This window comes from Thalassophryne amazonica, chromosome 6 (genome assembly GCF_902500255.1).
Source record: "Thalassophryne amazonica chromosome 6, fThaAma1.1, whole genome shotgun sequence".
Taxonomy (NCBI): Eukaryota; Metazoa; Chordata; class Actinopteri; order Batrachoidiformes; family Batrachoididae; genus Thalassophryne; species Thalassophryne amazonica.
In genome coordinates this window covers 130,122,253-130,145,506 of record NC_047108.1, presented here as the reverse complement: position 1 = coordinate 130,145,506, position 23,254 = coordinate 130,122,253, and the positions used below count along the sequence as shown (strand labels likewise).

Genomic DNA, 23,254 nt, shown 5'->3' with positions numbered 1-23,254 from the left:
CGGGATCTGGGAGAAGCTCTCCCGGAGGTGGGAGTTGAAGACCTCGCTGACAGAGGGTTCCGCCAGTCGTTCCCAGCAGACCCTCATGATACGTTTGGGCCTGCCAGGTCTGACCGGCTTCCTCCCCTTCCAGCAAATCCAACTCACCACCAGGTGGTGATCAGTCGACAGCTCTGCCCCTCTCTTCACTCGAGTGTCCGAGACACGTGGCCGAAGGTCAGATGATACGGCTACAAAGTCAATCATCGACCTCTGGCTCAAGGTGTCCTGGTGCCACATGCACTTATGGACACCCTTGTGCTCGAACATGGTGTTCATGATGGACAAACTATGACTAGCACAGAAGTCCAACAACTGAACACCACTCAGGTTGGATGGATTGTGATCCATCTAACTGTCCATTTTGAGAACTCTCTTATTCCAATTAATGGTCATGGTGCCTATCCCAGCACTGATTGGGCAAGAAGGAGTGCACCCAGGACAGCCCGCCAGCGTATCGCAGAACCGACACATGTAGACAGACACACACATTCACACACCTACACCTACAGTCGACTGGGATATAAATGTAAAATAATCATGCTAGAGTTTCTGTTGTGTAAAATAATTAATACCATAGACAGTAGCGCTGCAACTAATGGTTATTTCATGGGTTAAAGCAATAAATTTTCATCTGACTGAAATTTTTTCCTGGCAAAAATTATTGCCAGCTATTTCCTAAAATGTGGCATAGTGGGGGCACACACTGTTTTTTCCTCAAATACAATAAACACATTATACAGTATACAAATCTATTCTAAATAGCCTCTAAGGAGAGACAGACAAAGCATAAAAAGAATGCAAAACCTGAACATAAAGGTACATAAAAGGGTGATGGGGTGAGGTGTAGTCTTGATTTTGGGGGGTCCTCTGAATCAAATAAAACTCACTTCAATCTGTGAAGTAAAAACACAGTATTGCTTATGGGGGGGTCTGGGGGTTCTCCCCCACAATTTTTTAAAAGAGCAAGTCAAATTTTGTATATTCTGGTGAATTTTAATGGGTATGAAGTCTTCTGAAACAAAGAAAACACACTTCAAACTGTCAAGTAAAAAAAATTCTTTGTCTTCTGTAGTATTTTGATTTGTTCTAATCCGGTGAATGCACCAAATGGGTGCTGTGTCGCTGTACAGTCAATAAAATACAAAATTAGGGCCTAAAGCAACTGATGTTGTTCTGCTGTGCACAAAGTAACACTGTCACCAGTTTTGAAAACGCATGTGCACTGAGAAACTCAAAACTGTCTTATTCACATTTAATCTGTAAAATGCTCTCACTCCTAAAACAAACTGGGGCTGCAACTAACGATTATTTTAGTAATCGATTAATCATTTTTTTGGTTGGTTGTTTTTTTTACTTACACGTGAGTTTTGCCATTATTTCTTGAAGTGAGTTATTATTAAAAGGCCTTTATCACGCAACATCAACGTTTGACCTTGTAATAAAGTTATGTTGTTATATTCTCGTCAAAAACATACGTACCTGGAGTAATGTTTTGTTTTATTTTGAAAGATTTCCATCAGGTTTCATCTGATTATGAGCATTTTTAGATGCCTACAGAAACTATCTCAACCACTGACAACATATTACAGCAAGAGTCCACAAAAGTATTTTAAAGGCCTGACTAAAGTGTAATATGTGATCTTTAATAAGATATTTTCATGAAAAAGACAAATGTGCAGTTTACTCCATTTTATTTTTTTGTGTAAAAACACAACTTAGATGTGGTTTGACCAAAACAAATTGTCATTAAACTTAACCAGTTGTATATAATTCTCATTTTACATTACTTACTCCACATTTCATTTTATTTTATCTTATGTTTATATTAGTTGTGCATATACTCTGTTCTTTCCTGCTGCTACACATCAGAATTTTGGCTCTCTGTTGGGACTGTTTACACAGAGACTGCTACCTGCTGCTTTGGACTTGAATTAACAGTCTTTTTCAAGACTTTTTTTTACTTTTTTACCTTTTTTTTTTTTTTTTACTTTTTACTGTGCTCCAACGCCTAAAGAAGACCTCCAACGGTCGAAACATCGTGACGGAGCACTTTTATCTGCCAACTTTCATCAGCGTTGGCAAGCTAACTAGCTTGCTAACGCTTTTGTTTTTATTTTTTTATTTATTTTTTTTTTAGCACTGTTGTCGTGCGTTGCCTGTGCTGCTTCATGGCCTGTTTGGTGCGTTGATTGGGGCACTCCTTCTGCTGAATCACCTTTAAATTATTTACACATTATTCACTTTGTGTGTTTTTAGGAATCCGCTAGGTTGCGTAGCTACTAGCTCTTAGCCGATTTAGCATGGCGGCTTCTCCTGTCTCTCCCGCACTTTTCTGCTCTGGGTGTGAAATGTTTAGCTGTTCCTCGGCCTCCTTTAGTAGTAACGGTACTTGTAATAAGTGCAGCTTATTCGTAGCTTTGGAGGCCAGGCTGGGCGAATTGGAGACTCGGCTCCGCACCGTGGAAAATTCTACAGCTAGCCAGGCCCCTGTAGTCGGTGCGGACCAAGGTAGCTTAGCTGCCGCTAGTTCCCCCCTGGCAGATCCCGGGCAGTCGGGAAAGCAGGCTGACTGGGTGACTGTGAGGAGGAAGCGTAGCCCTAAACAGAAGCCCCGTGTACACCGTCAACCCGTTCACATCTCTAACCGTTTTTCCCTACTCGACGATACACTCACCGAGGATCAAACTCTGGTTATTGGCGACTCTGTTTTGAGAAATGTGAAGTTAGCGACACCAGCAACCATTGTCAATTGTCTTCCGGGGGCCAGAGCAGGCGACATCGAAGGACATTTGAAATTGCTGGCTAAGGCTAAGCGTAAATTTGGTAAGATTGTAATTCACGTCGGCAGTAATGACACTCGGTTACGCCAATCGGAGGTCACTAAAATTAACATTAAATCGGTGTGTAACTTTGCAAAAACAATGTCGGACTCTGTTGTTTTCTCTGGACCCCTCCCCAATCAGACCGGGAGTGACATGTTTAGCCGCATGTTCTCCTTGAATTGCTGGCTGTCTGAGTGGTGTCCAAAAAATGAGGTGGGCTTCATTGATAATTGGCAAAGCTTCTGGGGAAAACCTGGTCTTGTTAGGAGAGACGGCATCCATCCCACTTTAGATGGAGCAGCTCTCATTTCTAGAAATCTGGCCAATTTTATGGATCCTCCAAACTGTGACTGTCCAGCGTTGGGACCAGGAGGCAGAGCTGTGGTCTTATACACCTCTCTGCAGCTTCTCTCCCCCTGCCATCCCCTCATTACCCCATCCCCGTAGAGACGGTGCCTGCTCCCAGACCACCAATAACCAGTAAAAAATCTATTTAAGCATAAAAATTCAAAAAGAAAAATAATATAGCACCTTCAACTGCACCACAGACTAAAACAGTTAAATGTGGTCTATTAAACATTAGGTCTCTCTCTTCTAAGTCCCTGTTGGTAAATGATATAATAATTGATCAACGTATTGATTTATTCTGCCTAACAGAAACCTGGTTACAGCAGGATGAATATGTTAGTTTAAATGAGTCAACACCCCCGAGTCACACTAACTGTCAGAATGCTCGTAGCACGGGCCGTGGCGGAGGATTAGCAGCAATCTTCCATTCCAGCTTATTAATTAATCAAAACCTAGACAGAGCTTTAATTCATTTGAAAGCTTGTCTCTTAGTCTTGTCCATCCAAATTGGAAGTCCCAAAAAACAGTTTTATTTGTTATTATCTATCGTCCACCTGGTTGTTACTGTGAGTTTCTCTGTGAATTTTCAGACCTTTTGTCTGACTTAGTGCTTAGCTCAGATAAGATAATTATAGTGGGCGATTTTAATATCCACACAGATGCTGAGAATGACAGCCTCAGCACTGCATTTGGTCTATTATTGGACTCTATCGGCTTTGCTCAAAAAGTAAATGAGTCCACCCACCACTTTAATCATATCTTAGATCTTGTTCTGACTTATGGTATGGGAATAGAAGATTTAACAGTATTCCCTGAAAACTCCCTTCTGTCTGATCATTTTTTAATAACATTTACATTACCCTGATGGACTACCCTGCAGTGGGGAATAAGTTTCATTACACTAGAAGTCTTTCAGAAAGCGCTGTAACTAGGTTTAAGGATATGATTCCTTCGTTATGTTCTCTAATGTCATATACCAACACAGAGCAGAGTAGCTACCTAAACTCTGTAAGGGAGTTAGAGTATCTCGTCAATAGTTTTACATCCTCTTTGAAGACAACTTTGGATGCTGTAGCTCCTCTGAAAAAGAGAGCTTTAAATCAGAAGTGTCTGACTCCGTGGTATAACTCACAAACTCGTAGCTTAAAGCAGATAACCCGTAAGTTGGAGAGGAAATGGCGTCTCACTAACTTAGAAGATCTTCACTTAGCCTGGAAAAAGAGTTTGTTGCTCTATAAAAAAGCCCTCCGTAAAGCTAGGACATCTTTCTACTCATCACTAATTGAAGAAAATAAGAATAACCTCAGGTTTCTTTTCAGCACTGTAGCTAGGCTGACAAAGAGTCAGAGCTCTATTGAGCTGAGTATTCCATTAACTTTAACTAGTAATGACTTCATGACTTTCTTTGCTAACAAAATTTTGACTATTAGAGAAAAAATTACTCATAACCATCCCAAAGATGTATCGTTATCTTTGGCTGCTTTCAGTGATGCCGGTATTTGGTTAGACTCTTTCTCTCCGGTTGTTCTGTCTGAGTTATTTTCATTGGTTGCTTCATCCAAACCATCGGCATGTTTATTGGACCCCATTCCTGCCAGGCTGCTCAAGGAAGTCCTACCATTATTTAATGCTTCAATCTTAAATATGATCAATCTATCTTTGTTAGTTGGTTATGTACCACAGGCCTTTAAGGTGGCAGTAATTAAACCATTACTTAAAAAGCCATCACTTGATCCAGCTATCTTAGCTAATTATAGGCCAATTTCCAACCTTCCTTTTCTCTCGAAGATTCTTGAGAGGGTAGTTGTAAAACAGTTAACTGATCACCTGCAGAGGAATGGTCTATTTGAAGAGTTTCAGTCAGGTTTTAGAATTCATCATAGTACAGAAACAGCATTAGTGAAGGTTACAAATGATCTTCTTATGGCTTCGGACAGTGGACTTATCTCTGTGCTTGTTCTGTTGGACCTCAGTGCTGCTTTTGATACTGTTGACCATAAAATTTTATTACAGAGATTAGAGCATGTCATAGGTATTAAAGGCACTGCGCTGCGGTGGTTTGAATCATATTTGTCTAATAGATTACAGTTTGTTCATGTAAATGGGGAATCTTCTTCACAGACTAAAGTTAATTATGGAGTTCCACAAGGTTCTGTGCTAGGACCAATTTTATTCACTTTATACATGCTTCCCTTAGGCAGTATTATTAGACGGTATTGCTTAAATTTTCATTGTTACGCAGATGATACCCAGCTTTATCTATCCATGAAGCCTGAGGATACACACCAATTAGCTAAACTGCAGGATTGTCTTACAGACATAAAGACATGGATGACCTCTAATTTCCTGCTTTTAAACTCAGATAAAACTGAAGTTATTGTACTTGGCCCCACAAATCTTAGAAGCATGGTGTCTAACCAGATCGTTACTCTGGATGGCATTTCCCTGATCTCTAGTAATACTGTGAGAAATCTTGGAGTCATTTTTGATCAGGATATGTCATTCAAAGCGCATATTAAACAAATATGTAGGACTGCCTTTTTGCATTTACGCAATATCTCTAAAATCAGAAAGGTCTTGTCTCAGAGTGATGCTGAAAAACTAATTCATGCATTTATTTCCTCTAGGCTGGACTATTGTAATTCATTATTATCAGGTTGTCCTAAAAGTTCCCTAAAAAGCCTTCAGTTGGTTCAGAATGCTGCAGCTAGAGTACTGACGGGGACTAGCAGGAGAGAGCATATCTCACCCGTGTTGGCCTCTCTTCATTGGCTTCCTGTTAATTCTAGAATAGAATTTAAAATTCTTCTTCTTACTTATAAGGTTTTGAATAATCAGGTCCCATCTTATCTTAGGGACCTCGTAGTACCATATTACCCCATTAGAGCGCTTCGCTCTCAGACTGCGGGCTTACTTGTAGTTCCTAGGGTTTGTAAGAGTAGAATGGGAGGCAGAGCCTTCAGCTTTCAGGCTCCTCTCCTGTGGAACCAGCTCCCAATTCAGATCAGGGAGACAGATACCCTCTCTACTTTTAAGATTAGGCTTAAAACTTTCCTTTTCGCTAAGGCTTATAGTTAGGGCTGGATCGGGTGACCCTGGACCATCCCTTGGTTATGCTGCTTTAGACGTAGATTGTGGGGGGTTCCCATGATGCACTGTTTCTTTCCTCTTTTTGCTCCGTATGCATCACTCTGCATTTAATCATTAGTGATCGATCTCTGCCCCCCTTCACGGCATGTCTTTTTCCTGTTTTTTTCCCTCAGCCCCAACCAGTCTCAGCAGAAGACTGCCCCTCCCTGAGCCTGGTTCTGCTGGAGGTTTCTTCCTGTTAAAAGGGAGTTTTTCCTTCCCACTGTTGCCAAGTGCTTGCTCATAGGGGGTCGTTTTGACCGTTGGGGTTTTTCATAATTATTGTATGGCCTTGCCTTACAATATGGAGCGCCTTGGGGCAACTGTTTGTTGTGATTTGGCGCTATATAAGAAAAAAGTTGATTGATTGATTGAATAATGTACCGTTAAATTTCACGATCTTTCATTTGGCTAAAAATTACTTGCACCACGGAAAGCACCTTTTTGGAATTGCACTCAAATCTCGTAATGGAAATTACAATGACAATAAAGGCGATTCTGATTCTTCTGATTATTAATATATAAATAAAAATAAATAAATTATAATTCGTAATACATTTGACTCTTTTACGACAACAAACACTAAGCCATTATTATTATATAGAAAACATGCACACAAACTGTGTTGAGATGCAAACACCTTAATGCTAACTTTATCATTGAAAACGCCATAGACATGCTAACGCGTTAGCATCGGCCCCGTTTTTAATTTATAAAATACATCTATCAACTGTTTTAGAAGACCATAACAGGTCGGTTTAATATAAAAAAGGTAAATATTACTCACAGACATATGCTCTTTAGGGTTTTAGTGGGGGAAAATTAAGATAAAGCGACAAACCATCGAAGCAGAGTCGGATCAATGCTTCATTGGTTCAAAGCAAAGCCACGCCTCGCTCTACTTGGGGAGTGTCTGCCAATGTTCCCACAAAGACAGAGAGGAGAAGGACCGTGGCTCATAGCAAACAGTAAACAGAGCGGAGAGGAGTGAAAATTCACACAGTCCCTTCCTCCGCAGTCCACACTGACATTGCTGCTGTCAGAATGGGATGTTGCTTTGACAGTGAGACTTTCATATTTCGGCCCCAAAACACGCATGACACCACGTGCACACGAGTATGTGTGGTTAAATTTTCCAAATGACGGAAATCCGTCGCGGTGACGGAGAACTTTAACCCATGGGTTATTTTCATAAATGAATAACTGATTATTGTGTCTTGTAGTCAATTAGTTCTTAGGTCCATAAAATGTCAAAACATAGTGGAAATCTGTTATTGTCCAGAGCCCAAGATGATGCCTTCAAATGTCTTGTTTTGCCATAAACCAAAGCTATTCTACTGTCAGACAAGGGTTAGGGTATCAAAACTTCACATATTAAAGTGATGATAATAATCATAACATAATAATGATAAGTTCAGCTGCTCCCTTGTTTGTTTGTGGTGGATCTGCATCAGAATCAAATTTATTGCCAAGTAAGTTCTCACATATAAGGAATTTGATCTGGTATCATTGGTGCATAAAGAACACACACTCATCTTCAACCGCGTAGATGAAGATGAGAGTACAAAAAAGGTCAGAGTCGCCTCCACCTCCTGAGGAGACTGAGATCCTTTGGAGTGAGCAGGCCTAAGACAGGTCCGCGCGTCGGGACGCAGCCGGCGCGGTGGCACAGGAAAAACACCTCCGTGTTGATAACCATTTGTAAAATCCAGGCGGCTTTTGATGGCTTTCAGTGGAGTGAGTATATGAGAAATTGTTTAACAGCTGGACATGTTCCAACTTGTCCTTAAGGCTTCCAACAGAGGTGTTTTTCCTGTGGCGGAGCGTCGCGGCGGCTGCGAGCCAACGCTGCAATCTGCCCGCACGTCTTTCATTTAAAAAATCTCCTTTAACAGTGGAATATCCGGATAAAATGCTGAAACCGACTTCTTCTGAAACTTCTCTGTTCTCTCACGACGTCCTGGGTCAATAGAGCCTGAAATGTGGAGGTTTTCAGCTTGAAACAGGCTGACGACGGCGCCTGAGAGCGCTGAGCGACGTCTCGCTCCGTGGGAAGTCCTTAAAGCGACAGTATCACCTCAAAATCTCTCATCAGCCGTTAAAATTTTCACTGAAAACCAGCTTAATTTTTCGAACCGTGTCCACTTTGATGTGTCTCACAGGTTTAGAAAAAATTTTGATCAAACAAAGCGCCAGTCTCTCAGCAACTTCTCAGACAAAGGAATTCCGACGAGGGGCTGGACGACTCCTCCCACAAGGAGTGCTCACAGGCGAATGACGTCACCGACAGGCGGGGAAAAACTCACGCATGCGCACGAGGGTACAAGCATGTCTGACGTAAAAACATATGAATGAAATCCATATAGTTTTTGAAAAAAATTAGAAGGACCTATACTTTATGGACAGACCTCGTATTAATATGTCCACAAATCATGTGCAATAACAACTTGTTTACAAATCCCAGCACTAATGTCACCTGATCACATCTAAACTCCACATATTGTAAAGATGGTCCTATCTCCCTTTCAATCCCAATCATGTTTATATATATATATACACTCAACAAAAATATAAACGCAACACTTTTGGTTTTGCTCCCATTTTGTATGAGATGAACTCAAAGATCTAAAACTTTTTCCACATACACAATATCACCATTTCCCTCAAATATTGTTCACAAACCAGTCTAAATCTGTGATAGTGAGCACTTCTCCTTTGCTGAGATAATCCATCCCACCTCACAGGTGTGCCATATCAAGATGCTGATTAGACACCATGATTAGTGCACAGGTGTGCCTTAGACTGCCCACAATAAAAGGCCACTCTGAAAGGTGCAGTTTTATCACACAGCACAATGCCACAGATGTCGCAAGATTTGAGGGAGCGTGCAGTTGGCATGCTGACAGCAGGAATGTCAACCAGAGCTGTTGCTCGTGTATTGAATGTTCATTTCTCTACGATAAGCCGTCTCCAAAGTCGTTTCAGAGAATTTGGCAGTACATCCAACCAGCCTCACAACCGCAGACCACGTGTAACCACACCAGCCCAGGACCTCCACATCCAGCATGTTCACCTCCAAGATCGTCTGAGACCAGCCACTCGGACAGCTGCTGAAACAATCGGTTTGCATAACCAAAGAATTTCTGCACAAACTGTCAGAAACCATCTCAGGGAAGCTCATCTGCATGCTCGTCGTCCTCATCGGTGTCTCGACCTGACTCCAGTTTGTCGTCGTAACCGACTTGAGTGTGCAAATGCTCACATTCGCTGGCGTTTGGCACGTTGGAGAGGTGTTCTCTTCACGGATGATGTGAAGGAGATGTGTTGCACTGCATGAGGCAAATGGTGGTCACACCAGATACTGACTGGTATCCCCCCCCCAATGAAACAAAACTGCACCTTTCAGATTGGCCTTTTATTGTGGACAGTCTAAGGCACACCTGTGCACTAATCATGGTGTCTAATCAGCATCTTGATATGGCACACCTGTGAGGTGGGATGGATTATCTCAGCAAAGGAGAAGTGCTCACTATCACAGATTTCGACTGGTTTGTGGACAATATTTGAGGGAAATGGTGATATTGTGTATGTGGAAAAAGTTTTAGATCTTTGAGTTCATCTCATACAAAATGGGAGCAAAACCAAAAGTGTTGCGTTTATATTTTTGTTGAGTATATATATATATATATATATATATATATATATATATATATATATATATATATATATATATATATATATATATATATATATATATATATATATATATATATATATATATATATACACACACACACACACACGCACGTATGTGAGTGCGTGTGTGTATATATACATACATATTCTATTTCTATGTCTTGTACTGTTACAAGTATTATTATTATTATCTTTGCACATGCTGTTCGATGAACATTTTCCTCTACTTGCACCCATCTTGTGTGTTGTCTTAAGAGCTGATGTAATATGTGAATTTCTCCTCTGTGAGTTCAATAAAGTTTATCTATTAGTCCAATTAAGGGTCCCGGGGGGGTTCGCCAGACAGGACGCCAGTCTGTCACAGGGCCACAAACAGACAAACAAACACATCCACACCCGCATGCACAACTACACACAATTTAAAGTTTCCAATCCACCTAACCTGTGTGTCTTTGGATGTGGGAGGAAGCCGGAGCACCCAGAGAGAACCCACATAAACACTGGGAGAACATGCAAACTCCAGAAAGGCCACAGGTGGGAATCAAATGCATGACCTTCTCGCTGTGAGGCAACAGTGATAACCACTAATCTGTGCGTCCGCATAAACAACAATAAAAAGGAAAAAAATACTTCTATAAGAAGTAATTGGTGCATAAACAACAGTAAAAATGAAAAGGAAAAAATACATCTGAAATGCCGCGTTCACACTGGGCGCGACGTGAGCGACTGCAGCCACAGGTTGCCATGTAATCCCTATGTAAGGACGTGTTTTGGCGCCAAACCGCGCAGCACGACGCGATGGACGCAAGTGAATCGATGCGAGTGAAGCGATTTTGAGCGTTTTGCATGTTTGTAGCGCAATATTGCGTCGCCTCACGTCATGCTGTCCTCCTCCCCAAGTTCAAAAATCTGAACTTTTTCGTCTCGTCGCACCACGATGACCAATCAGGGACTGAATATGTAGTGACGTAGAGATGTCTGGAGTTTGACTGAAGATGTGAACATGTCCTGTCTCTGGTAGCAGCCTGTGAGCAGGACTTATGTCTCTTTTGTCCTTTATTTCACAATCATGACAGAGTTTTTGGAACAAACAGCAGCACCACAGCAGCGGGAGCGGAATTTCTTTTTATTTTTATTTTACGTGCGCGCGCGAATTGTCCTGGAGATTATTTTACTTATTAACTACACACCTGTATAAAGCAAATGGTGACTGGTTTCTAAACACAATTATGACAGAGTTTTTGGAGCGAGCAGCAGCCCTACTTGCAGCAGCGGGAGCGGAGCTTTTTCCTTTTCTTTTTTTTACGTGCGCGCGCGAGCGAATCGTCTGAAGAAAATATTTTATGAATTAACTACACAGATGTAAACAAATGGTGACTGGTTTCTAAACACAATTATGACAGTTTTTTGGGGGGGAAGAGTGAGGAGCAGCAAGCAGCGGAGTTTCTTTTTTTTTTTTATTGTTTACATGTGCGCGTGCGAACGGGACAGTTGATCCTCAAACTGGGTCCTGCAGAGGTGGAAGGACCGCTGAAAGCGGCCATCATCCAGACGCAGCTCCTGCAGCAAATAATGATACTCTCTGTATTGGAAGCTTTCCACAGCAACTCGCTCCGTGTGATCAAGGTCCGTCATGTTAGCTTGACTGACAACCGGAGCCGGTGAGCGGAATGGAAGCTCCTCCTATTTGATGACGCACCAGGGCGAATTTTTGCAGCGAAAGTCCACCCAAGCAGAGCGACACACCGGGTGAAGGAGGCGCGTCCGTCGCCTGGCGACCCACGCGAATTTGTAGCGTCTGATCACGCCCGGTGTGAACGCGGCATAACAAGATAAATGGGCAAAACTATTTTCACTGACAACATAGTGGAATGGGGCTGTGCAAAGGCATGCAGATGTACAGTACCTTTCAGTGCAGGGACGATCAATCTGTACTTTGTGGGAGTGGGGGGGGCAGGATAAATGGGGGTCTCTGGCATTACTTATGTCTGTTGATTTGGCACAAGTTTTATGCTGAATGCCCTTCCTGGCGCAACTCCACATTCAATGTTTCGCAGTTGCGAATCTCACGCCACCTCGTGGGGTCCATGACTCATGTGAGAGATCAGTTTCAGCAGAGTTCCGGTTCAGGGCACAGTGTAAACAACGCTCGTGAATTGTGGAAAACAAGACAACATCAGGGCACGGTAGAAGTCCAGGTGCTACACCTCCTCTAGATAACCCTCTCAATTTGAGAGAACATGTCATCATCATCATCACCCATGAACTCGCTGAACCACATCCTCATTCGTCATTGTTTACATGCACTGTGAGACGCCGGAACTCTGCTGGCACCGCGGTGCAGGGAAGCGCAGAAGGCCGCCAGGGGGGATTATGGGAAATGTTAAAGTACTGAATGACATGGAGACATGTGGCAGGGGTGGGGTTTCATCCAGGAACCTTCTGCAATATAATAATTTTGGTTTGGTTTTATTTGTGATTATACATTTCAAAGTAATTGTACATTTTAAAATAACATCCATAAGTGAGAACTGTATGAGGGAAAAAAAGCCTAAAATATTCTCAGAGATTATAAGTCATATATTTGAGAGAGGATTTGGGAGGATGGGGGCACTTAGTGCATTACTTATTTTGCAAGGTTGGTCACCCTCATCATGCCACAGAAGCTGACCTGTATTACACCACACATACAGCCAATGCCAAAGAGCCTCCAGTGGCAAATCTTTCTCGAGCTTTGTTTATGTTCAACATTAGATATGGAGAGGAGTGGAGCCTTTTGTCTGCATTCTGTGTTCATTTAGCCCACATCTGTGCCCATTTTCTGAAAGCGAGACACAATGCTAAGTAAAAGGACATTACAAAGACTATGAATGAATGAATGAATGAATGAATGAATGAAAACTGTTTATTTCGAACATTTGATACAACAACAATTACAAGATAGATCAGTAAAGACAACAACAAAAAAGTTCCTACTGTGTACCCAACATGTCCGAAAAGGGGTAGGGTGAAGCATCAGCTTATTTATCCCTACCCCTTCTTCCCCACAACCAGTAATACCCTTTGCCACATATACACATAGATTCCTACACACCTAAACCGATATCAATATATATATATATATATATATATATATATATACATATATATACACATACATATACACATCAACATACATACACATATACATACACATATATACACATATATATACACATATACATATATACACATATATATACACAAACATAAATATACACCTACACATACCTACTTACATACAAAATACTATATATTTACAAGCCGAAGCAAAAAACAAAAACACCCTAACCCTCATTACCCTTCCTCCTCCCTATACCCAGAAAAAAACATATTTTTGTACCGCTGTTTGAACTGGGTCATGCTTGGACATTGCTTGAGCCCCACTCCCAATCTGTTCCACATCCTCACCCCACAGACAGAAATACAGAAACCTTTTAATGTTGTTCGTGCCCACTGATGCTTTAAATTAAATTTCCCCCTCAGACTGCAATCCCCTGATCTGTTAAAAAACATATTTTTAATATTTGCTGGAAGTAAATTGTTTATTGCTTAATACACAATTTGTACTGTTTGAAAATGAACCAAGTCTGTGAATTTTAAGAATTTGGATTGTAAAAATAGTGGATTTGTATGATCTCTATAGCCAGTATTATGAATAATTCTTATAGCTCTTTTCTGCATTACTGATAGTGATTGTGTTGTACCTTTATAAGTATTACCCCATACCTCTGCACAGTACTGTAAATATGGTAAAACCAGTGAGCAGTAAAGAATGCGGAGTGAGTTGTGGTCCAGAATATGTTTCGCTTTGTTTAGAACTGAAATGCTTCTTGACAGTTTACTTTGTATATGTTTTATATGAGTCTTCCAGTTTATCTTATCATCTATTATCACCCCCAGAAACTTATTTTCATGTACCCTTTCAATATCTACCCCCCTCGACTTGTAACTGAACCTGTATGTCTGTATTACAATAGCCAAATAACATGTATTTTGTTTTACTTAAGTTTAATGATAATTTATTTCTGTCAAACCATATTTTCAATTTTCCCATTTCTATACTGATCCTCCTCAGTAACTCCTGCAAATCCCCCCCTGAACAAAAAATGCTTGTGTCATCTGCAAATAATACTAATTTTAATATTTTGGAAACATTGACAATATCATTTATATAAATTAGAAACAGTTTTGGACCCAATACTGACCCCTGTGGGACGCCACAAGCATTGTCCAAGCATGATGATGTATATTCCCCCAACTTCACAAACTGTTTTCTGTTACTTAAGTAGCTTCTCACCCAGTGCAACACCAACCCCCTAATCCCATACTGTTCAAGTTTATTGATTAATATGTCATGATTAATTGTATCAAAAGCCTTTTTAAGGTTTATAAATATTCCAACTGAATGTAATTTGTGGTCTATGGCGTTTGTAATCTCCTCAACTGATTCTATTAATGCAAGTGATGTTGAACTATGTGCTCTGAATCCATATTGACTATCAGTAAGTAATTTATGTTTATTTATGAATTTGTCTAATCTATTATTGAATAACTTTTCTAATAATTTGGAAAATTGTGGAAGCAAAGAAACAGGTCTATAATTTGTGAAGTGGTGTCTATCCCCAGTCTTATACAGCGGCACAACCTTAGCTATTTTCATTTGATTGGGAAATTTACCGGTTTGAAATGATAAGTTACAGATGTATGTTAATGGTTCTACAATCCATTCAATGACCTGTTTTACCACCACCATATCAATTTCATTTAAATCGGTAGATGTTTTATATTTACAATTATTCACAATGTCTATAATTTCATTTCCATCCACTGCTGTGAGGAACATTGAACAGGGATTTCTTTCTATGAGATTATTATCCCAATCCTCAGGTTGGGAATCGGGAATTTTTTCTGCCAAGCTTGGTCCAATATTTACAAAAAAATTATTAAAACCGTTGACTACCTCATCCTTATTTTCCTTCTTGACATTATTATCAATGAAATACTGAGGGTAATTCTGTTTTTTATTACCATTTTTGATAATGCTATTTAATATATCCTCATTGAAGACAACTTTGGATGCTGTAGCTCCTCTGAAAAAGAGAGCTTTAAATCAGAAGTGTCTGACTCCGTGGTATAACTCACAAACTCGTAGCTTAAAGCAGATAACCCGTAAGTTGGAGAGGAAATGGCGTCTCACTAATTTAGAAGATCTTCACTTAGCCTGGAAAAAGAGTCTGTTGCTCTATAAAAAAGCCCTTCGTAAAGCTAGGACATCTTTCTACTCATCACTAATTGAAGAAAATAAGAACAACCCCAGGTTTCTTTTCAGCACTGTAGCCAGGCTGACAAAGAGTCAGAGCTCTATTGAGCTGAGTATTCCATTAACTTTAACTAGTAATGACTTCATGACTTTCTTTGCTAACAAAATTTTAACTATTAGAGAAAAAATTACTCATAACCATCCCAAAGACGTATCGTTATCTTTGGCTGCTTTCAGTGATGCCGGTATTTGGTTAGACTCTTTCTCTCCGATTGTTCTGTCTGAGTTATTCTCATTAGTTACTTCATCCAAACCATCAACATGTTTATTAGACCCCATTCCTACCAGGCTGCTCAAGGAAGCCCTACCATTATTTAATGCTTCGATCTTAAATATGATCAATCTATCTTTGTTAGTTGGCTATGTACCACAGGCTTTTAAGGTGGCAGTAATTAAACCATTACTTAAAAAGCCATCACTTGACCCAGCTATCTTAGCTAATTATAGGCCAATCTCCAACCTTCCTTTTCTCTCAAAAATTCTTGAAAGGGTAGTTGTAAAACAGCTAACTGATCATCTGCAGAGGAATGGTCTATTTGAAGAGTTTCAGTCAGGTTTTAGAATTCATCATAGTACAGAAACAGCATTAGTGAAGGTTACAAATGATCTTCTTATGGCCTCGGACAGTGGACTCATCTCTGTGCTTGTTCTGTTAGATCTCAGTGCTGCTTTTGATACTGTTGACCATAAAATTTTATTACAGAGATTAGAGCATGCCATAGGTATTAAAGGCACTGCGCTGCGGTGGTTTGAATCATATTTGTCTAATAGATTACAATTTGTTCATGTAAATGGGGAATCTTCTTCACAGACTAAAGTTAATTATGGAGTTCCACAAGGTTCTGTGCTAGGACCAATTTTATTCACTTTATACATGCTTCCCTTAGGCAGTATTATTAGACGGTATTGCTTAAATTTTCATTGTTACGCAGATGATACCCAGCTTTATCTATCCATGAAGCCAGAGGACACACACCAATTAGCTAAACTGCAGGATTGTCTTACAGACATAAAGACATGGATGACCTCTAATTTCCTGCTTTTAAACTCAGATAAAACTGAAGTTATTGTACTTGGCCCCACAAATCTTAGAAACATGGTGTCTAACCAGATCCTTACTCTGGATGGCATTACCCTGACCTCTAGTAATACTGTGAGAAATCTTGGAGTCATTTTTGATCAGGATATGTCATTCAAAGTGCATATTAAACAAATATGTAGGACTGCTTTTTTGCATTTACGCAATATCTCTAAAATCAGAAAGGTCTTGTCTCAGAGTGATGCTGAAAAACTAATTCATGCATTTATTTCCTCTAGGCTGGACTATTGTAATTCATTATTATCAGGTTGTCCTAAAAGTTCCCTAAAAAGCCTTCAGTTAATTCAAAATGCTGCAGCTAGAGTACTGACGGGGACTAGAAGGAGAGAGCATATCTCACCCATATTGGCCTCTCTTCATTGGCTTCCTGTTAATTCTAGAATAGAATTTAAAATTCTTCTTCTTACTTATAAGGTTTTGAATAATCAGGTCCCATCTTATCTTAGGGACCTCGTAGTACCATATTACCCCAATAGAGCGCTTCGCTCTCAGACTGCAGGCTTACTTGTAGTTCCTAGGGTTTGTAAGAGTAGAATGGGAGGCAGAGCCTTCAGCTTTCAGGCTCCTCTCCTGTGGAACCAGCTCCCAATTCAGATCAGGGAGACAGACACCCTCTCTACTTTTAAGATTAGGCTTAAAACTTTCCTTTTTGCTAAAGCTTATAGTTAGGGCTGGATCAGGTGACCCTGAACCATCCCTTAGTTATGCTGCTATAGACGTAGACTGCTGGGGGGTTCCCATGATGCACTGTTTCTTTTTCTTTTTGCTCTGTATGCACCACTCTGCATTTAATCATTAGTGATCGATCTCTGCTCCCCTCCACAGCATGTCTTTTTCCTGGTTCTCTCCCTCAGCCCCAACCAGTCCCAGCAGAAGACTGCCCCTCCCTGAGCCTGGTTCTGCTGGAGGTTTCTTCCTGTTAAAAGGGAGTTTTTCCTTCCCACTGTAGCCAAGTGCTTGCTCACAGGGGGTCGTTTTGACCGTTGGGGTTTTACATAATTATTGTATGGCCTTGCCTTACAATATAAAGCGCCTTGGGGCAACTGTTTGTTGTGATTTGGCGCTATATAAAAAAAATTGATTGATTGATTGATTGATATATCCCATATTCCTTTAATATTGTTTTTGTTATTATATAATATGTTACTATAATATTCCTTCCTACATACCCGTATAATATTAGTTAATCTATTTTTGTATTTCTTATATCTATTTTCTGCCTCTTTAGTCTTTAGTTTTATGAATTCTCTATACAGTGTATTTTTCTTATTACATGCATTTCGTAACCCTTTCGTCATCCATGGTCGAGCTTGGATTTTTTGTTTTCTGTAGTCTTGTTTAATTGGACAATTTTTATCATATAATGATGTAAATATTTGTAAAAAAGTTTCATATGCACTATCAACATCACTTTCACTGTATACCTTTTCCCAGTTTTGCTCCTGTAAATCCTTCTTTAGTGTGTTCATGTTTTCCTCTGTCCGCACTCGCCTGTATTTTATTTTCTCCTCTGGCTGATTCCGCCGATGGTTTCTATTATAAACTATGAAAACTGGTAGATGATCACTAATGTCATTGATTAATAATCCACTCACAGTGTTATTCTCAATATCATTGCTGAATATATTATCAATTAAGGTGGCACTATGGGATGTAATTCTGCTTGGCCTGGTGATTTTTGGATATAAACTCATACTGTACATTATACTGATAAATTCATCTGTTATTTTATGCTTATTTGGATTGAGCAGATCAATATTTAAGTCACCACAAATGAACACAGTTTTTGATTAGTTTTTGAGAACATTTTTCCCATACAGTCAGTGAATGTTTCAATACTAGATCCTGGTGCTCTATATATACAGCTGACTAATACATTTTTGCTTTTTTCTTCACATATTTCAATAGTTATACATTCTAATAAGTTATCAATCACAGTTGTCATATTGTCTACTATTTTATAATCCATGTTCTTATCCACATACACAGCCAATCCTCCTCCACTCTTATTTTTTCTGTTTACACAATTAAATTCATATCCATCCAGTTCAAAATCCATTCCTTTATCTTCATTGATCCATGTTTCTGATATAGCAATTATGTTAAATATTTTTTTTAAACTGACTTAAATATTCTTTAATGTTGTTAAAGTTTGCATATAGACTTCTGCTGTTGAAATGGATTATTGATTATTTGTTATCCGTTTTAATGATCCGATTAAACTGTTCATCTGTATAATAGCAACAACTGTCATTGATATTTGAGAAGAAATTATTGTCCGGGTCTATATCGTGCTCCAAGTCCAGTATATTGTGGTCTGTGTATTTAAATGTTCTCAGTTCTACTTTTCCATGATCAGCAATCCTTTGAGTTATATCCTTCTTGTCTCCAGATGTAGATGATGTAGTAGATGAATAGGTTCCTCTGGTCTGTGTCATGGTGTTGTGATGTGTTTGTGTCCTCATACCTTATTGGTCATAGTTGTCCAGATCCTCGCTTTAAGAAACACTATTGTTCATATTTGTCCAGCTCCTCGATGTTCCTTATTGCCATGACTTTTGCTTGTTCTGGTGATCCGTTCAGTTTGATGAATATTTTACAGTTTGAAGTCCATGTGTGCTGGATTTTTCCCTGTTTCTTCAAGAAGCGTGCTTTCCTGGCGATGTCGGCATTCCGTTTGGTGAGATGTTCATTGATGAATACGTTTGTCCCTTTCAGTTTTCTTCCTTGTTTTAACAGTGCTGTTTTGTGTTTTCTGTTGATGAATCTCATGATGATGGTTCGTTTATCACCGTCATTTCTCCGGGGCAGAGGGTGGCACGCTTCAATGTTATTTAAATCCATTTCTATACCTTTAGATAGGAGGAAATCAGCAACCTGTTTTTCCACAGAGTTGACCTCCTGTTCACTGGGCTCCCCTCCGCTCTCATCTGTTACCGCCCGTGCGTAGGACCGTGGTTTGATGTTAAGACCTGTGATGATGACGTCATTAATTCTGGTGTACTGCTCCAATTCAGCCACTCTATTTTCCAGCTGCACCAGATGCCGGTCTTTCTCGGCATTCTGGAGCCGTAATGCCTTCACCTCCTCCACCAGATCCATAATTGATTTCTGTTGCTGCTTCACAACAGAAATCTCCTCTGATAGAAAGTCCAGAGATTTTTTAATATCGTCACCTTCCTCCGCTGTCAGAACCTTCTTAGGCCCCATGGTCGGCTTATGAGCAGCTTGTCGATCGCCGATGTTAACAGCCTGCGTTGTTTGTCACCGGGATGGATCTGCACTGCGCTGCGCTGGTGCCGCGCGGCCTCTGTGTTTCCGCGCTGATGGATCCGCGGTGGCTGCACGAGGCCTCGGGGAAGCGGCACTCGTGACGCGCGGCTCTAATGACGCAGCGCGCGGCCTCAGTGAATTCACCACGTTGGGCCTCGGACGTTGTTGCTGTCCAGTCGCGGGGCTAAGTTGCCGGTTGAGGTGGTATTCCCACTGTCCGGGTTGGCAAACACCGGCGTGGCAGATGGCAACTACAAACACCACCTCTGAAAACTCAGGTACAAACTTTTTGCAGCTCGTTCTGACGACACGCAGCTCTGACTGACTGTCCGACTGACTGACTGACTGAGGCAAAGAGGTGTGGAAAAGACTAAATGTCTTTGTCATGACAATATGGAAATTTTGAGAAGAGTTGTATAAATTAAATATATATATGTATGTATAATCTTGTTCTGAAGGATTTAATATCAATCAATCAATCAATTTTTTTATATAGCGCCAAATCACAACAAACAGTTGCCCCAAGGCGCTTTATATTGTAAGGCAAGGCCATACAATAATTATGTAAAACCCCAACGGTCAAAACGACCCCCTGTGAGCAAGCACTTGGCTACAGTGGGAAGGAAAAACTCCCTTTTAACAGGAAGAAACCTCCAGCAGAACCAGGCTCAGGGAGGGGCAGTCTTCTGCTGGGACTGGTTGGGGCTGAGGGAGAGAACCAGGAAAAAGACATGCTGTGGAGGGGAGCAGAGATCGATCACTAATGATTAAATGCAGAGTGGTGCATACAGAGCAAAAAGAGAAAGAAACAGTGCATCATGGGAACCCCCCAGCAGTCTACGTCTATAGCAGCATAACTAAGGGATGGTTCAGGGTCACCTGATCCAGCCCTAACTATAAGCTTTAGCAAAAAGGAACGTTTTAAGCCTAATCTTAAAAGTAGAGAGGGTGTCTGTCTCCCTGATCTGAATTGGGAGCTGGTTCCACAGGAGAGGAGCCTGAAAGCTGAAGGCTCTGCCTCCCATTCTACTCTTACAAACCCTAGGAACTACAAGTAAGCCTGCAGTCTGAGAGCGAAGCGCTCTATTGGGGTGATATGGTACTACGAGGTCCCTAAGATAAGATGGGACCTGATTATTCAAAACCTTATAAGTAAGAAGAAGAATTTTAAATTCTATTCTAGAATTAACAGGAAGCCAATGAAGAGAGGCCAATATGGGTGAGATATGCTCTCTCCTTCTAGTCCCTGTCAGTACTCTAGCTGCAGCATTTTGAATTAACTGAAGGCTTTTTAGGGAACTTTTAGGACAACCTGATAATAATGAATTACAATAGTCCAGCCTAGAGGAAATAAATGCATGAATTAGTTTTTCAGCATCACTCTGAGACAAGACCTTTCTGATTTTAGAGATATTGCGTAAATGCAAAAAAGCAGTCCTACATATTTGTTTAATATGCGCTTTGAATGACATATCCTGATCAAAAATGACTCCAAGATTTCTCACAGTATTACTAGAGGTCAGGGTAATGCCATCCAGAGTAAGGATCTGGTTAGACACCATGTTTCTAAGATTTGTGGGGCCAAATACAATAACTTCAGTTTTATCTGAGTTTAAAAGCAGGAAATTAGAGGTCATCCATGTCTTTATGTCTGTAAGACAATCCTGCAGTTTAGCTAATTGGTGTGTGTCCTCTGGCTTCATGGATAGATAAAGCTGGGTATCATCTGCGTAACAATGAAAATTTAAGCAATACCGTCTAATAATACTGCCTAAGGGAAGCATGTATAAAGTGAATAAAATTGGTCCTAGCACAGAACCTTGTGGAACTCCATAATTAACTTTAGTCTGTGAAGAAGATTCCCCATTTACATGAACAAATTGTAATCTATTAGACAAATATGATTCAAACCACCGCAGCGCAGTGCCTTTAATACCTATGGCATGCTCTAATCTCTGTAATAAAATTTTATGGTCAACAGTATCAAAAGCAGCACTGAGGTCTAACAGAACAAGCACAGAGATGAGTCCACTGTCCGAGGCCATAAGAAGATCATTTGTAACCTTCACTAATGCTGTTTCTGTACTATGATGAATTCTAAAACCTGACTGAAACTCTTCAAATAGACCATTCCTCTGCAGATGATCAGTTAGCTGTTTTACAACTACCCTTTCAAGAATTTTTGAGAGAAAAGGAAGGTTGGAGATTGGCCTATAATTAGCTAAGATAGCTGGGTCAAGTGATGACTTTTTAAGTAATGGTTTAATTACTGCCACCTTAAAAGCCTGTGGTACATAGCCAACTAACAAAGATAGATTGATCATATTTAAGATCAAAGCATTAAATAATGGTAGGGCTTCCTTGAGCAGCCTGGTAGGAATGGGGTCTAATTAACATGTTGATGGTTTGGATGAAGTAACTAATGAAAATAACTCAGACAGAACAATCGGAGAGAAAGAGTCGAACCAAATACCGGCATCACTGAAAGCAGCCAAAGATAACGATATATCTTTGGGATGGTTATGAGTAATTTTTTCTCTAATAGTTAAAATTTTGTTAGCAAAGAAAGTCATGAAGTCATTACTAGTTAAAGTTAATAGAATACTCAGCTCAATAGAGCTCTGACGCTTTGTCAGCCTGGCTACAGTGCTGAAAAGAAACCTGGGGTTGTTCTTATTTTCTTCAATTAGTGATGAGTAGAAAGATGTCCTAGCTTTACGGAGGGCTTTTTTTTATAGAGCAACAGACTCTTTTTCCAGGCTAAGTGAAGATCTTCTAAATTAGTGAGACGCCATTTCCTCTCCAACTTACGGGTTATCTGCTTTAAGCTACGAGTTTGTGAGTTATACCACGGAGTCAGACACTTCTGATTTAAAGCTCTCTTTTTCAGAGGAGCTACAGCATCCAAAGTTGTCTTCAATGAGGATGTAAAACTACTGACGAGATACTCCATCTCCCTTACAGAGTTTAGGTAGCTACTCTGCACTGTGTTGGTATATGGCATTAGAGAACATAAAGAAGGAATCATATCCTTAAACCTAGTTACAGCGCTTTCTGAAAGACTTCTAGTGTAATGAAACTTATTCCCCACTGCTGGGTAGTCCATCAGAGTAAATGTAAATGTTATTAAGAAATGATCAGACAGAAGGGAGTTTTCAGGGAATACTGTTAAGTCTTCTATTTCCATACCATAAGTCAGAACAAGAGCTTCTCAATAGCTTCTCATACTACCTCTGTCTGTATCATCACCTACACTTTTGTAACAGATATATTATTGCGACCTCTTGACTGTCGCCATGTTTGATTTAAGAGACTTCAGATCCTGTGCAGTGCCCTCTACTGGAGGTATTCTTTAACACCAGTACCAATGTAAAGGGCACGCAGTGACTTACATTGTCTGAAATGCATGTGTAGGTTTATGTACATAAATAGGTCTTGCAATGAGACTCATGCTGCATTCAATTGTACTCTGGGGGGGTGCGC

The 23,254-nt window shown here is 40.3% G+C and overlaps 2 protein-coding genes across 2 annotated transcripts in view; both read right to left on the bottom strand.

Annotated features, from left to right (window-relative positions):
- Positions 1-23,254, bottom strand: part of csrnp2 (cysteine-serine-rich nuclear protein 2) — a 47,918-nt gene that overhangs the window by 20,076 nt on the left and 4,588 nt on the right.
- The window catches only part of tfcp2 (transcription factor CP2), a 70,143-nt gene continuing 59,676 nt past the window's right edge, over positions 12,788-23,254 (bottom strand). The window contains exons 14-16 of the mRNA XM_034171557.1: positions 22,713-22,718; positions 15,266-15,271; positions 12,788-12,858 (exon numbers count right to left, since the gene is read on the bottom strand). Of these exons, the coding sequence (XP_034027448.1) occupies positions 12,788-12,858; positions 15,266-15,271; positions 22,713-22,718 (83 nt within the window). The remainder of the gene's footprint in view (positions 12,859-15,265; positions 15,272-22,712; positions 22,719-23,254) is intronic.